Genomic DNA, 16,871 nt, shown 5'->3' on the forward strand with positions numbered 1-16,871 from the left:
GATTTTTTGAATCCGAACCCTACTCATTTCAACATAATCCGAAATTTTCGAATAGAATTTGAGTCATTTTTTTGTGCCTTGTGTCAAATATTGGGGAAGTTGACACCCTGCAGACCAGCATTTGATCCCCTAGGGTTTCGGGCAATCCAAATAGTTCATTCATTTCCATTTTTGTAATCGGGTAGTGACAGCTTTCGATCGGCTCCGAAGGCTGGGGAATTAGCAATTACAAGTTTACAACCCTTTTCCCAATCCCTCGCAGATTCCGGACTTGTTTTCCATAAGCAGAGCCACACCTGCGCTTCCTCCTCGTTTGATTTTGATATTTGAAGGTATTTGTAGTTCACATAGGTTTCTTTCTTTTCAGAGTGTGCGGATTCTGTGATACTTTTATTATTTTTGTATGCTGAAGAGACGAGTGGAATATGACGGAGACCTCCAAAGTCATTCACGTCCGCAATGTCGGACAAGAGATTTCTGAGGTGGATTTCCCTAGCCTTTCTGTTCTTTGTGGTGCTAACGATAGAAAAGCTTTACTATTGATGCAAACTGTTGATTTTTTTTAATTAAAGGGCTTTCTGGTTTTTTATCTCAGGCTGATTTGCTCCAGTTGTTGCAACCGTTTGGCGGGGTTACAAAGATTGTAATGCTTCGGGCCAAAAATCAGGTTCTATCTATTTTTTTTAAATTTACGTTTTTTGTTTTCCTTATGTTGTGCGATTTGTTCATCTGAGTTCTTGGCTATAATTCGTTTCTTATAAATTTCTTCCCGAGAATTTTTTTTTTTCAATTAATGGATTGGCGACTGTTGCCGTTGCAGTCCCTTCTCCAAATGTGCGATGTACCTTCGGCTATTCGTGCTATGGAGTACTATTCAAATGTCCAGCCCAGTATTAGGCAAGTTAGAAGTATTGATATATTGCTGTCTTAGTTCTTTATTGCCTTGCAATGACTTTCTAAATTTCTCCTTCCTCCCAAAATGTTACTTTTTGCACTATTCTTTGTTATTTGCACCTTTTCTTGTTTTCTTTTTTAGTTGCAATTTACTGGAGTCTACTGCATCAATTCCCGTACAAAAAACAAACCAAAGCGGCTGCTTTAAATTTTCTTTATTTATTTATGAATTCATAAAAATTTCAACTAATCTACTGTATTGTTTTTTTTTTTGGTTGCTAATTTTAGCACTGGCAATGCAGATAATGTTAGTCATGTTCATGTTTCGCAACTAAGATGCTGTAATGAATAATCTACTCAAGCTCATTATCGCGTGTGTGAAGAGTGACAAAGATAAATGACCACCTAGCTGTTAGGAAATAAACCTCTGCACTGTGTTGTCATCCAGTTGCATCTTTTTTGCAACATGCCTTCTTGCTTTTAACTTCATCCCAGTATTTTCTGTAAAATATCAAAACATTACATTCTTTAATAAATATTTAGAAGTCTAACTTTCAAGCAGCATTCTTTGGAACTGTTGAACTTGTATTGAGTGCCAGTTTTATCAATTTTAGAGTTTACTTGCCCAAAACCTTTAATATCCCCTTTTTTCTACTTTTTTGGATGCAAAAAACTGTCTAAATATTATTTTTATAAAGGTAGACCTCATGGGAAATTGGATAACATGGAATTTAAGTGAAAACCTGCAATTGGTTGAGCTTTCTAAGATATATATGCCCCATAATGCCCAAAATTGGATGAATATATCTATTGTTTCATTTCTCAAGGAAATATGCCCAAAAGTTACATCTGAATCAAAACACCCCTTTGATATGGCTCATTGACTACTCTTTAATTTGAATAAAATTTGAAGATGATTGGAACAAAATTTGATTAATGTTGAGATGATGTGTAATAAAAATTCATTCAATGATCGAGCATTTTTTAAATCCTAATCGAAATTTCATCATTCATATGTAAACAAAATTTTGCTTAAGTCATTGTTAAAAAAATTTATAAAATAGTTGAATGTCATGTTTGAATAAGATTTGTTCAATATTTGAACAATATTCACATTTGTGAAACAATATAGTATAATATAACATAATGCAATCACAAAAATCATAACACAATCAGGCAATTACAATAGGGGATACAATTTTAACTAAAAGTCTTACATTAAATCAAAATAATTGCAATATTTTACGTTAACATGTTATGTAAAAACATCAAATAAAATTTTGATACAACTGAATACAATATCGGCATCTATAACATAACAATATTACTAAAATGTGCCCAAATATGATTACATATATATTGCTATAAAGTTCTCAGCTTTGGCCACATCTATATTGCCATAAAGAGCCTAAATCTAATCACATATATATCACTATAAACTGTGCTTTTGAAGTTCATTAGGATTGAAGCCATTTTCATCAAGCAATAGTAGGTGTGTTTTCAATTTATAATTGTGAATTTAAGCCATTAAACTTTGCACTGATCTTAAGCAACACATCTAGTGAAAGCAGCACACCCAAATAAATATCTGTAACGCCTATCTACTTGTATACGAGTGGACGCATTCATATTTAAATATTGTATACTCGCCTCTTATATTCAACACAATGATGTCGTTAGCCTCAAATGGTTCAAAGTTGTCTAGCATTTATTTTCCATCACATCCTAATATTTATATGTGACCCGAACTTACATCTGCATGCATAGTAAGACAATTCAAATGAGTGCAAAAATAATAAATTTGAATTTTGCTCGAAGCTTCATAAAAAATATGATCAAACACTAAGCTATTGTTCAAAATTGGTTGTATATTCTTCATCTATTATTCAAAACTTGTTCGTAATATTGCTCAAAAGTTGTTTTGACCTTGATTCAAAACATGATCTAAGCTTCTTCGATTATTATTCGATTAGGGTTGCGAAGTATGAGCATGCTTCAAATAATCTTTGAAGCAGTTTCGTTCATGAGCTAAGCATATATTTATCAAGGTCAAAGCAAGTTTTGAGCAATGTTCAAAGTTGGTAATCTCATATATAATATCATTTTAGGTTTATCTTAGGGTATGAACATATAAATTAAATCACAAACCTTCAACGACAATCACTGGCTAGATGGAGACGAAAACGTTGCATTGGAAAATTTCCTTAGAAACATCACTCACAAACAAGGATCTTCGGAGAAGAAGGCGTTGAGAATATGAGATGTCTATTAATTTCTAGCATGAAAGGTTGCTTATAAAGGCTAGAGAGTCGCTTTGAATTTTAGAGGCATTTTGGTCCAAAGAGAATTTCTGTGTAAATTTCCCAAAGAAATGTAATGACAAACTACATTAATTTCAGGCATTATGAGGCATATAAATTCAAATTTTCCCATATATATGTATGTATGTATATATGATTTTCAATAAGTTAAAAAGTTAATGTTTTGTTATTTTTTTAAAATAGAATAGCTAAGCAAGAAATGATAAAAAATTATAGATCTTTATGGGGATCATCTTAAAGATTTAACCTTTGAAGTTGTGGACACAGTAAATTTGCAAAGTATACTTAAGCATCATCTAAAAGATGCATTACATTTTATGAATGAGAATTTTAGATATGCGGGTCATGGTTGATTGATTGCAGAGGAACTTAAAAAGTACTACAAGTGAAGAGCAAAGCAAGGGATATTTTAATGTTTAGGGAGCTTTTATTTGCAACTATTGCTTTTTATTGGAAGCAAGATATTAACAGAAGGATAATATAACAATTGCATGCTTGATTAACATAGAAGGGAAGGTTAATTATCATCATCGTTATCTTTAGCCTTGTCTCAAATGGTTAAGGTCAAATTTATGAATCCGTATTTTTTATTAATACCTTTCTATTTTTGTTCGAGGTGTTAAATCTATTATGTTTTTTTTCTTGATAGGCTTGTCCATATTATCTTTTGTTTGTCCATTTTCTTTTCTATTTCTTTCACATTAATTATTTTGTCTTATTGCAGAATCTTCGATCCTCCTTATACGTGGCTAGACCACCTTGGTTATTTTCCATTTCCTTATTATCAATTGGTCCTGTTACTCCTATAGGCTTTATCATATGAACATTTTTTTATTTACACTTCATAGCTTTAGCACATTCAACATTTTCATCTAAGCATTTTCATTTATGCTATTCTCAACTTATTTATAATTGGCTTTTTCATCTCTTAACAATTGAGTCCATATAATATAGTCAGTCTAATTATAATTTTATAAGGTTTACTTCTAACTCTCAATGTTGCTCTCTTCTTGGATGGTATGTCTGAGGCACTTCTCCATTAGCTTTCATTTGAGTTTTTAAACACATTTTCCATCATTCTATCTCATAACTTTATAATCTTTATTTTACGTCTTATAAGTTTAATTCTCTTATAACTATTATAAGCTTGAACATTTTCTTTGTTCTTCTCAAACTATTCAATACCTCTTTGGCATAAGAAAAAAAAATGATGCTAATAGTTGTGAGTTGAGCATCTTACCTTGGTTTGAGAGACGATTATTATTTTTGCAATTCTTAAAATGGCCTAGTTTTCTATGATGATAAAATGACATGCAATGAAAGATATTGATGAAGATTATATCATTTCCGGGTTCTACGGGTTATAACCCTAGTAATTTTGCTTTATTTAGTGTGATGATTGTAATTTAATATTCTTCAAAACTATTGTTATAAGTAAAATAAACTTGTAAGTATTTTTACAGTGCCATACTTTACTTAGGCAAGCCCCTATTGCGGTGCCTCAGGCATTGGCAAATATATTATCTAGATTTCATCTGATGCTTTTGAAAACCTTGGAGTTGGCCACGGATGATAACTCTTGAACCTGGAGGTTGCCGCAAGTAAGTTTGGTGAATGTTGTTGTCGGTGTGTTTGCTACGATGGATAGCTCATGGAATGATAGTTTTATAGTAGTGATTGCTGAAGGCTAATATGGGGACCAGGTGAATCGTGTTGTCTCCAAATTGACTCTATGTACTTGTGAGCCCAGTTCGAGTTGCCTAGCCAGCTTGAGTCATGAATGAACTTAAGTTAGAGTTTTTATGACATGATACTTTGGAGATATTGATTTCTGAAGTTATCATATATGTTTTTTTGGTTGAATTCTAGCTAATGATTTTCTTGATGATGACTATTTAACAATTCTGCTCCTTTTCTTGTTATTGTTTGATGAAGTCCGATGAAATTGAAGTAGTTTGTCGGTTCCATAGATTAAAAATTGGTTTAAATTTACGATTTAATAAAAAATTCGCTCCCTTGGCATCTTTACATCACTAATGTTTCTTATGCCGAAACTTTTTGTTTTTTTTCTCTTTATCATCTAATTAATGTTTTTTATGACAATTAAGGGCATGGTCAACTTTACGGTAAGATCTTTTGCTCCTCAATGCCTGCAAGCTTTGTTGCTTGCTGTTTAGTTTTTATGGATGCAAATATTAGTCATGACATATTTTAACTGAAATTTGTGTTCCGTTTGTTGATATAATTTCTCTATTAATTTTAAAAAATGTGATTTTGTTCTCTCTGATGCCTGCTATTTTCTTTTAATGCATAATTATGCTAATGTGGTGGTGCCACATTTGGTTGTTGGTAAAGTGATTTAGTAAATTCTTGGCAGGAGGAGGAATGTCTATATGCAATTTTCTTCACATCAAGAACTAACTACTGTAGATCAAGGATCACAGGGACGGAACGACCAGGTTAGACCAAGTGTTTAAATGAATTTGTGTCAGATGGCTTATACATGGTACATTAATGTGAATAATATTTGATAAATTTTCAATTTGTGTCATATTACTGAATTTGTATATGAAGTTTTTATTTTAACAATGATCTTTATCATATTTATCCACTACTGGTATGCCATCATAATTTTCAAATATAGGCCTCTATGGATGTTTTTTTGTCACGTTATCCAGTTTGTTTTGGCTTATGCTGCTTTATGTAACGAGCACACGGTATTCATGTTATCCAGTTTGTTGTTTTCTATGACTTGAGCTTTTTCAAGGAAAATTTGTTAACCTTCTGCCAGTATGATCCTTCATCAGCTAGGGATATATTAATATCTCTTATGGTCATATTGCTATTTGTAATGAGTAGGCTCACTCCAGCTTGTGGCAGGTTCATTTTTGCTGTCTGAAATTTTTATACATAAATTGACGAATTTTTGTTATTGTTACCAAGCCCATGCTTTTGCTTCCACATGCAAATAGATCCCTCTAGATAATAAGAAACTTCAAATGACTAATTATCATTAATTAACACACTTCTAGGATCTAATTTTGAAATTGACTATAGGTATCTGAACCAGGAATTTTTATTGGGTCAAATAACCTGATGTAGAGATACACCAGGTACCCAATAAAAAAATGTCACATGCACTTTAAACAAAAAGCACTCAGCTTTAAAACAAAAAGTAAGTGCATGTGGCATTTTTTTATTGGGTACCTGATGTATCTCTACATCAGGTTACCTGACCCAATAAAAATTTCTGAACCAGCCTTATTTTTCAGAGGGGCCAAACCTATAAGTAAAAGTTTATATATATATTTTTTCATTTGTACCTAAATACATAATACATTTTAAAAATTTCATTAACAACTTATATAATGACAATTTTTCTTAAAGAAAAATTAGGTAACACCTCTACATTAGGGAACAAATTTTTGTTGCAAGGATATTTTTGGATTCTCTTTACTATTTCTCTTTGTATTTGGTTCATCGTTCTCTAATAATAACACCTCTATACAATGTGTTTAATTATGCTGGGGCAATTGCCTAAATAACATAGTATTTTAAAACTTTTAGGGGGGAAATTGCCTAAAAACCCTTGTAATAATACCTCTACATAAGGTGTATAATTCTGCTAGGGGGCAATCGCCTAAAGATCATAGTATTTTAATTTTTTTAGGGGGGGAATTGATAGCAAATTGGGCGAGGCTTACCATTCAGCTTGTTGGTGCTAAGTCTGGCCGATGTGTATGGAGGAATCCTGTTACAATCTCTCCAAGGTTCATTGGTTCAAAAGGAGATACCGAGCAACATTGGAGGTCCTCCTCACGGCTTGCCAGTGCCAGTATAGGAATATCATATTTTATGTCATGCTTATAAGTGTCCCTAGATAAGAGGGGCTGTTTTTGTCATTAAAAGTTGAATGGTATTTTGGTCATTTTAAATTAATTTATTTGACTGCTTTACTAATAAAATACTACTAATAGATAATTAATTTTCTTTCAAAATCCAAATATAAGGACATAATTGGAGAATCGGACCTCTATCCCAAATGAAGGAAAACAAGAAGCAATGAGGAATAGGGATTTTTAATTTCTATTTTTGATGTTTTTCATAGATACTCTTAATGTGACACCACAACGACAATTCTATAACTCAATGCTTTGATTGTTTCAATCTAATTTGTTAGGTTTTCAATCGAATCAGTTAGGTTTTATATCAAGCTTTTTGATTTAGACTTTATTTTCTTTTATGTACAATCATACTTTAGTTTTTTATCAATGGCGTTAGAGCTTTGAATACATTCATGTAATTTTTCTGTTTAGGAAATTCTACAAGATATATCTATGATTTGAGATGGGTAGAAATTAAGTTTTAGTGTTGTAGAGATGAGGATGCTCAGATGGATGAGTGGCTTTTTACTCTTAGAGATAAAATGTGAAACGATTATAAATGTGAAAAGGTTGGAGTAGCTCCAGTGGCATATACGATTAGAGAGAGCCGCCTTAGATTATTTGGTCACATAAAACGTCGACCTTTCAATGATTTGGTTAGGAAAGTTGATGTATTAGGTTTGACCTATATTAAGAAAGGTAGAGGTAGACCTAAAAAGTCTTGGTTGGAAAGTATTGGAAATGACATTTTTTTTTATTAGATTTAAATGAGAATTTGAATCGTATTAGGACACAATGGAGAAAAAAGATTCATGTAGCTGGACCCATGTAATGGGATAAAGGCTTGATGCTATTGTTGTTGAGAGGTTTATATTTGAAGGAATTGACATATTTTAATGTTGTATTTCACAATCCCGTGTCAAGCTACCCATCGTGAAGAATTAAGAGAATCAAAGCTTGAGCCAAAACAAGAAGCTATTGTAATTACAATTAAAGATAGAAAATGAGTATCTATCGAGGAAATCAAAGATCATAAGGAAAAATATATGGGTGTAAAATTGAAAGACCTTCAAGGGGAAACAAAAGGAGATTTATGCGTCATTTAGGACAATTTTTTATTGCTTTCGAAAGCAGTTTTTTTATTACTAAAATTTATAATTAAAAAAATTTTGTACTAAAAAACTGTTTTAGAAAATAGTAAGTAAACAACCTCAAATGAAGCCTTAGTATTGAATTTTAGGTGATTCTTTTGTGAAGGACAACAAATAGCATCTTGAAAGTAGATTTGATATTGAAGAGCACAATGATAATCCATTATCAATCAAATGTGAAAATTATTGTCAAAATCTAAGTAAGATATAGTAATTCTTCTAAATAACATGATCAGTGAAAGTTTTTTAGAATTGAGGTTGAAGTTTGGTTTCATTAAAAATTTGATGTGCTTGACTTTTAAAATGTGAAAAATTGGCCCCTTCAAAATTTGAAGAATCAATTTTGTATGATACTTTGTGAAAAATGCACATGTGACTATTTAAGAATACAAAAATGTCAAAGGTTGTGGAATCCATGATGGGCGGTAGATGTGAGGGAGAGTTAGCATTTCAACTTTCTTGTCTTTGAAAATTATGTAGATGCATATTATTTACATGTTAATGTGGCGCTTTTATAGCACCTTATGGACTTCATTGCAAATTAGTTATTAGTTAGGGTCTATTTTAAGCAGTATTTTTAAAGCACTAAGTGAAATTTGATGCACAAGAAATTTTTTTTTCTTTAGTAAGCAAATCGTAATGTGAAGCAATGCTTTTGCTTAACTTTTTATATAATTAGCCCCTATGAGATAACCTTCGAATGACAGAAATTGCTTTTTAAATTTATGTTTCATATCAACCCATATGATTTTATTTCACTTGTAACACTTCACTATAATAATTGATAATTTCGTTTTAGTAATGTCAACTTTTTTGATCATTTGCAAAGAAATTTTCTTATTTATCAATCTAATTTGACAATTCCCTATAATCATACCTCCATGATGGAATTAGGAATATAATTCTGAATCTGATGATTGTCGCATTATATTTGTTTAAAATCATATCTTACCCAATCTCACTTAAATTACATCTTTATTATTTTTTTGGTTGACCCAATTATTATGGCGTACTTCTAGTTGACATGATGCTACTATACAACTTGATACTAGTTTGATGTGGGATGTCTTAGGGTGAACGGTTTCCCTAATACAAAGCTAGGATAATCTGCACAAACAAGCAAACACAAATCCAATTCACGATTTACCAACTTTAATATGGCAAAATTGCATTTTTATTTATGCAAATAGGAATACGAGTACAACGAAGCCCAAACAATAAAGAAGATTGTCAAAATTTAAATATTACAAGAAATCTATGATTAAAATAAAATCATACAATAAATAAGATTCACATTATTGGAAGGGAAATCGTATTGTTGCAAACGTGACCAAATCTTAATTTCCAAAATCAATCACAGAATAGTTGATGATTGATGAAAGAAGAACGACGATATAAGTCACCAGGGAATATTTAGGTTTTATGCTGCTACAAGGAGAAAACGCTTTCCCTTGAAAGCTGTCATCAAGAATTGCGTCACATAAAAAAATTCAACTCTTATTTGATCGCACAAATTTGAGTTGAATATGAAATTTAATTAAGCTAAGTTTGAATTTTATATGCCTAGAAACCTGACCTTTTTTATAATTAAAATTATATCCAGAATTGTAAGTTTGCTGAAATATTAAAATTTTGCCAGAATTGCAAAAGAACAATATTTCAATTTGATTTTCAGCATGGCAACAAGTTTTTGATCTCTGCTATGGTGAAAAATCACAAATTAGCGATTCACATCCGCGAGACTCGAACACAGGACCTCTTAATTGGAAACATATATTTGAGTAAGCTGATGAACCAAAAAGGTAGCCAAAAACAACCAACAGAATTCAGGAAAATCATTTATAAAGGGAAACTCAACAAAAATCATATTTTGGAACAAATAAATGGCAACCTTCAAAGCACCAACCCAAGTACAGTGCTAACACCAAATTCCATCCACAATATAAAACTATGAATAGAAGGAAACATGCAACCGGTGGATCTTGTCAAAAGAAAGGCACTGAAAGCCTAAACACATGAAAGCATGGCAATAACCTTCCAAATTAGCTGGTGGACACCATCAGAGATGCAATCTTCTAATTCAATAGCTAGTTAGAAACAGTGGAACCGAAATTGAGCTGGAATTGGGATGATTTTTTTTTTTTAGGGGCAGACCCATGACATCTTAGTTGGGAGCCATACTCCCAACCAACAAACCATGGAGAGCTGCGTGAATTGGGATTATAAACAACTAAACTAAAAAAATCTGATGAGAGCTGAATTCAGCCAGCTTGTAGTCTAAAGCTGTAAACCAGGGGAATCAAACATTAAAGACTTATCCCTTCTCATAGGCATTCTTACTATAAGTATGCTAGAACATTAAAATTACTAAAGCAACTCAAATCTTAAAATAAATGAGTTCATATTCCATGCTTACCCATTGCATTTCCAAGGAATGTAAACATTAGGATTTCCATCAACATGGTTTATTGGAATGAAATTTTTTGGAATTATCTTGAGATGTACAAATGTGGATGCAAACTTTCTTTTTATTAGCTATGTGTTGGTCATATTACATGTGCTTATCACATTTTGGTGAACTCTTATCGTAGTACTATATTATATCTTGAAATTTAAACAGCCTTTCTCTGTGATAGATTTTGTTAATTGTCACAATAAAGAGACGGAATTAATGACATGGGCAGCATTGTGTAGGATTAGGCGCTCATGTTTATTCATTGATAATTATTTTCTGGTCAATTTACTGATTAAATTAGGCTCTAATATTTTCAGCAATTTTGATTAGGGGTGTGTTTTTGCTAAGAGTGGCATTTTCTTTTGTCACTTGCTAGATTCTGTAGTGTTTGTTAGAACAGTTTTTAGATGATGAAATTTGATCAAATCTTCTTAGCGCGCCTCTTTTCTTTTTCTCTGATATTACTTCTCTTTTTTCTTCTATGACTATACAAAAAATGTATCATTTCTCTTCTCTACCTAATCTCTTTCTTATGATCTCCTTTTTTGTACTTCTTCTCTATTCATTTTTTCTTCTCTCTTGTCTATGCTGGTTTTCTGTTAAGCGCTCAGGATTCGGAACCCAATCGAGTCTTGTTAGTTACAATTCATCACATGCTGTACCCCATAACGGTGGATGTGCTGCATCAAGTGTTTTCCCCTCACGGATTTGTGGAAAAGATCGTCACATTTCAGAAGTCAGCTGGTCAGCTTCTTTCAGTCTTCTCTATTTTCTCTCAGTAGACTTCAGTGAGAACTTCTGTGGAACTTTATGTATTTAGCTTTAGCATTATCTAGTTTTTGCAATTTTATATGGTTGTATCTGTATTATCTTTATGGTGAGCATTTTAGTTATTATTAACTTGATATTGTACATGTTGTGTTCTTTATTTTGTAAATCCTCCCATTGTAAAATCAGTAAAGTATTTAATAGGTTTCTGCAAAATGATTTTTCTCAATTGCGTAGGATTTCAAGCCCTCATCCAATATCAGTCTCGTTCGGCTGCTGTTATGGCGAGAAATACTCTGCACGTAGTTATCCTCAATCTATCCCTCCCCTCTACTTAATGCTGGTAGTTTTTCTGTGACAAAAATGATATGCTATTTTATGGCTTCTGCTTTGTAGGGACGCAATATTTATGATGGTTGCTGTCAGTTAGATATACAATACTCCAAGTATGCATCTTTTGGTAGATTCTTCTGTATTCCTTATCACCCTACTGTTGTTAGCTTAAGGATTCAACCTTTTCTCTTTACTTTTCAGCCTTAGCGAGCTGCAGGTAAACTATAACAATGAGCGGTCAAGGTACTTCCTGATTCCTTTAACTATTTGAAAAATAGCATTTAGCTACAGTTTAATTCTTGATAGCTTTTTTGTTTTGAATATTCCCAATAATTAGACATTGCATGACACCTAATCTTAATATTTAGCCAACTGCTGTTAGATTTTGTTAGGCTTTGTCTGTTATTTTTTTTATTATATTTGGTACTCATTTTCAGTTATCTTCATCTATCACATCCTTCAAACTATCTAGCCTTCACCATTCTTTTCTCATTTATGTTGATGTTTTGTTGTCATTATGCTGAAAATGCACAATTTTTTTATTTAGAGATTTCACAAATCCGTCACTACCTTCTGAGCAACGAGGTAGATCAGCACAAGTAAGCTACTTCCACTTTCAATTGTTTGATAATTGTTCATACTCAGTTCATAAGCTAACTGCTAATGCTGTTTAGATGCCCCATGTTTTCATATTTTATATAGATTCAAATGGTTGAGGAGGTGTTGAATTATGTGATAATAAATATCTAAATAATTTTCATACATAACTGAGCGAAATGTACCTAGCTATAAGCTATAAAATAAAATATACAAAATTTTCAATGGTTCTACAACAACATCTTACTTCGAGTGCATAGCAAGATTCTTTGGTAGGATTTGAAAAGCTTCTAAGCTTTGCCAAATATTTTTATAGACTAGTATTGAAGAAAGGGAGCGATGATCTAATTTCTTGTGTATTTCATTGAGAATTTTACACATTTATTTATACAATAAGATTTTATGCCATACTAAATATTTCCTCATTTGGAAGCAACTAGTTATACATCAATTTTTAGACAATTATAACCAGGAAAAATATAAAGTATTAACAATGTTTCTATAGATGTACCTAGGGGTGTAGGTGCATTGAGCTGGCTCAAACTCTACTCATTAACGAGCTCATGAGTCGAGCTTATTGAGCTCAAATTCAAGCTCGCATGTCTTACGAGCTTGAGTTCAAGTTTGATGAGATTCAAATTGTCGGCTCGCTAGCTCGCTCGGTTTGGTTGATACCTAAGAGCAGAAAAAGCATCCTATTTATTAATTTATACTATTTAGGGGTACATACTCAGTTTCTTTTAGTAAAACATTTAAAAAAAATCAAAAGCTATAGTATTAAAAAAAAGTGATGCTTTTTCTAAATGCGGCTAAAAATTTGCAAAAATCAATTGCTTTTAATGCAATTGCCAATGGCTGTGCTAAGTTTTTTTTTTTAATTGTTGTTTATTTTCTTAAAAAAAAAGAGCCTTCTCTTCTTCTTCAAAAGTGCTTCTCCAATGGTCTGGTGAAGTTCATCGATCCTTCGCCCGAGCTTTGGAGTTTGAGCCTAGTGTAACTCCGACGATCGGGTGTCCTCACTTCCTCCTTTCTTCGGCGAGCAAAGCTCACTAGTTGGCGCCTTGAACTCCTCTGGCGAGTCGAGATTGAGCCCGATGTAACCGCGATGAGCTGAGCTTGAGTTCAGGATTTTCTCCGAGTAGACGAGCCGAGCTCAAGTTAGCCCAAACTGTAAATTGGAAATTGAACTCGTATGTATCAACCATGTACCATCAAAAGATCAACTTGCAGATGCCCTTGCCAAAGGAGTGGATCACACTGTCTTTCTCAGAATAATAGCCAAGTTAGGAATGACAGATCCATACTTCTCAGCTTGAGGGGGAGTGTCAAGATCCAGCCTTTTAAGAGCAAACCAATCCAACGGCTATAGTGCTCAATCCGTGGGACGCAAGACTCACGCAAGAACTCTTTCCATATTTGAGTTGCTGATTTATGAAGGATTATATTAGAATTATCTTGTAATTTTTTATTTCCATATTAATTTATCTTGTATAGATCTATAAATAAAGGAGAAATCATGTAATAAAGTATGCTTTTCTCTCAAACCTCTGATTTCTAACACAAATGAATGTTAATGTGAGATCCTTTGTCATTTATAACGTTATGTGTAATTTGTAATGTTTGGACGCTTATCTTTTATGTAATTAATGTCAGTCTGGATATGGTGAAGGTAGCGACATATATGCATTTCATACAGGTGGATCTAGAGCAGGTAGTTATATAATCCTATTGTTTAAGTCGGCTCCTTTACCTCATTTATTAATATGCTAATCTGTTCTTTTGTCTTTGCTTTCTCATTTTTCCAGTTGCATTTGCTCAGGTGGGTTTCTCTTGCCCAGGTTTATAAAAACAAGTTGTGCTCTCACAATTTTTTTTGTAAATTATCCCCAATATTTTTACAAGCATCTTCTAATAATCTTTTGTTGATTTTAGTATTCCACCATTCCTTCATTATTTATTCCATTTAGAAGCTGCATGAGGATTTTTTTTGTGGTGATTTATCTTATTATTAGATGAGCAATGCCGCGGCTATTGCGGCTGCATTTGATGGTGGTCTGCCTGCTGGTATCAGTGGTACTAATGACCGGTGTACACTCATTGTCTCTAACTTGAACACAGATGTAAGTAGTCTCTGCCAGTTGGAATTTCCTCTACTGTTTCTACTTGAGATGCTAGTAGTTGAAGCATCGCCATTGGATTCTTCCTGCAGAAAATTGACGAGGACAAGCTTTTCAATTTGTTTTCTATGTATGGCAACATTGTCAGAATCAAATTTCTTCACAATAAACCAGATCATGCGCTCATTGAGATGGAGGATGGATTTCAAGCTGAATTAGCTGTGCACTTTTTGAAGGTTCCATTGAAATTCTACCTTTTCCATACCATTGAGAAGCGGTTATTTGTTCTCCCCTTACCTTACCTACGTCTTCCAGATACAATTTGTTTTGCAAATTTGGATCATAGGTCGATTTATAGATTTAGATTATACATTCGGCTTCATATAATGTTTCAAATTTCAGGAACATGCAATTAGAAACTGCTTTTTAAAAGCAGAAGGAAAGATGCTTTGAGCATGTGTAGGCTTAGGCTTCGTTTGGGATGGTGTTCTTACTATTTCTTAAAACAATTTTTTATTACAAAAATTCAAATTTGTGTAGTAGAAAGCTGCTTTAACAAGCAGTAAGAAAGCCGTACCAAATGAAGCCTTAAATTTCAATTCAACTGGACAATTTTTAACTTTTTAAGGCAGTTGCATACTTACAACTTTTTTATTATTATCCAATAAGAGTTGAAGTAGCCAAAACTGTAAACCTTATCTTACAGAATAAAGAAGCATAACACATTCTATTGCTTGTTTTCTGTAGACTGAACTGTTTTCTTGGCACTATGATTTTATTCGAGCTACTATCCTAGAATTTTATATATTCTGCATTTTTATTGAATCTTCTATACTAGAAATATAATTTTTAGGTTCTGCGTTTTTTTTTTTCATTGATTTGTTTCTTCCATGAGTTCATGAAATATAGGCTGTAGGTTGGATTTTTTTTTTTTGCAAGTTATTTGAACCTCAGGGAGCTTTGTTTGGGACGATTTTTTTATTGCTTCTTAAAGCAGCTTTTTGTATTAAAAAGTTGCTTTAAGAAGCAATAAGAAAGACGTCCCAAACGAAGCCTTATAGATCCGAGGTAGACATCAGTTAAACCCTAAGGATGGTGTCACTTCTGAGATGCCTGAATTCCTTAACATCCTTACATATAACTCACATTTTCTTAATCAGTCATCGTATCTATACCTATCCTTCCTTTCAGGGTGCATTGCTGTTTGACAAAAGGCTTGAGGTGAACTTCTCCAAGCATTCAAACATCACACCTGCTCCTGATGCACACGAGTATGGAGGATCTAACCTTAACCGCTTCAACCGCAATGCGGCAAAGAACTACCGCCATTGTTGTGCTCCGACAAAAATGCTTCATATATCCACTCTCCCACAGGAGATCACAGAGGATGATCTGGTGTCTCATCTCGAGGAGCACGGAGCAATTGTTAACACGAAGATCTTCGAGGTGAACGGAAAGAAGCAGGCTCTGGTTTTGTTCGAAAATGAGGAGCAGGCTACTGGAGCCCTTGTTTGCGAGCATGCGAGTGAAATCGACGGGTACACCATTCGTATATCTTTCTCTCAGTTGCAGAACATATAGATCTCCTTCTCCCACCTTTACTCTCCTTGGAGATCTGAAGTTGCTGTCAAATGCTATTTGATTTGTTGTGATTTTGTAAGATTGATTTGTGCTTTGCTTTGATGAGCTTCTTTTGCTTGAATGTATTGGTTTTTGTTAGTTGTTGGCTGTCTAAACAGATTTTTAGAATGCTAATTCTTCTGTTTCTGTTTTGCTCTGAATTTGTATCTGTTCGACGTCTCTGAACATTTTATTTATGGGGTTTCTCTCTGCTGTGTGCATGTAGTTATCTGGTCTTTTGGTTGAAAAATTATTCTGTGCGGAGGCTGGATGTCAAGAATCGTTTGGATTTGCTGCTATTTAGCTGTGCTTTTGCAAATACTCAGCAAAAGGGCAGCAAATAATGCATATTTGCTACCCTTTTGTTGAATATTTGCAAAAGCGCAGCAAAAGAACAGCTAAAGTACAACAAATATCATACTAATTGTATATTTGCTGTCCTTTTATTTTTTGTTGTGCTTTTATAAATGCTCAACAAAAAAGCACAAGTGTATTTATAATTGCATATTTAATGCTTTTTTTTTTGAATATTTGTAAAATTGCAGTAAATGGGCAGCTAAAGGATATCAAATTCAGTCGGTTCTCATTGTTTGGTCTTTTCACAGAATAATTTCTCCCTTTGATTAGCTTTTTTATGGATGGTTATATTTTTTAATTTATGTTTTAATTTTGTGAGTGCCAAAGAATAATTTTGATGCAAGTGAAATTAAGCTTAGAATTTCAATAATATT

General features: G+C 33.0%; 1 protein-coding gene across 1 annotated transcript; it reads left to right on the top strand.

Moving 5' to 3' along the window:
- Nucleotides 1–39: 39 nt before the first annotated feature.
- On the top strand, nucleotides 40–16,345 carry LOC110108622 (polypyrimidine tract-binding protein homolog 3-like). The gene is given in 13 exon segments (XM_028698512.1): nucleotides 40–332; nucleotides 413–482; nucleotides 596–667; nucleotides 821–897; nucleotides 5,593–5,674; nucleotides 11,317–11,449; nucleotides 11,711–11,775; nucleotides 11,870–11,919; nucleotides 12,008–12,049; nucleotides 12,354–12,399; nucleotides 14,374–14,523; nucleotides 14,613–14,756; nucleotides 15,712–16,345. Coding segments are annotated over 12 exon segments (1,308 nt in total). The 5' UTR covers nucleotides 40–332; nucleotides 413–425; the 3' UTR covers nucleotides 16,102–16,345.
- The last annotated feature ends 526 nt before the right edge of the window (nucleotides 16,346–16,871 follow it).

This window comes from Dendrobium catenatum, unplaced genomic scaffold (genome assembly GCF_001605985.2).
Source record: "Dendrobium catenatum unplaced genomic scaffold, ASM160598v2 fragScaff_scaffold_1099, whole genome shotgun sequence".
Classification (NCBI taxonomy): Eukaryota; Viridiplantae; Streptophyta; class Magnoliopsida; order Asparagales; family Orchidaceae; genus Dendrobium; species Dendrobium catenatum.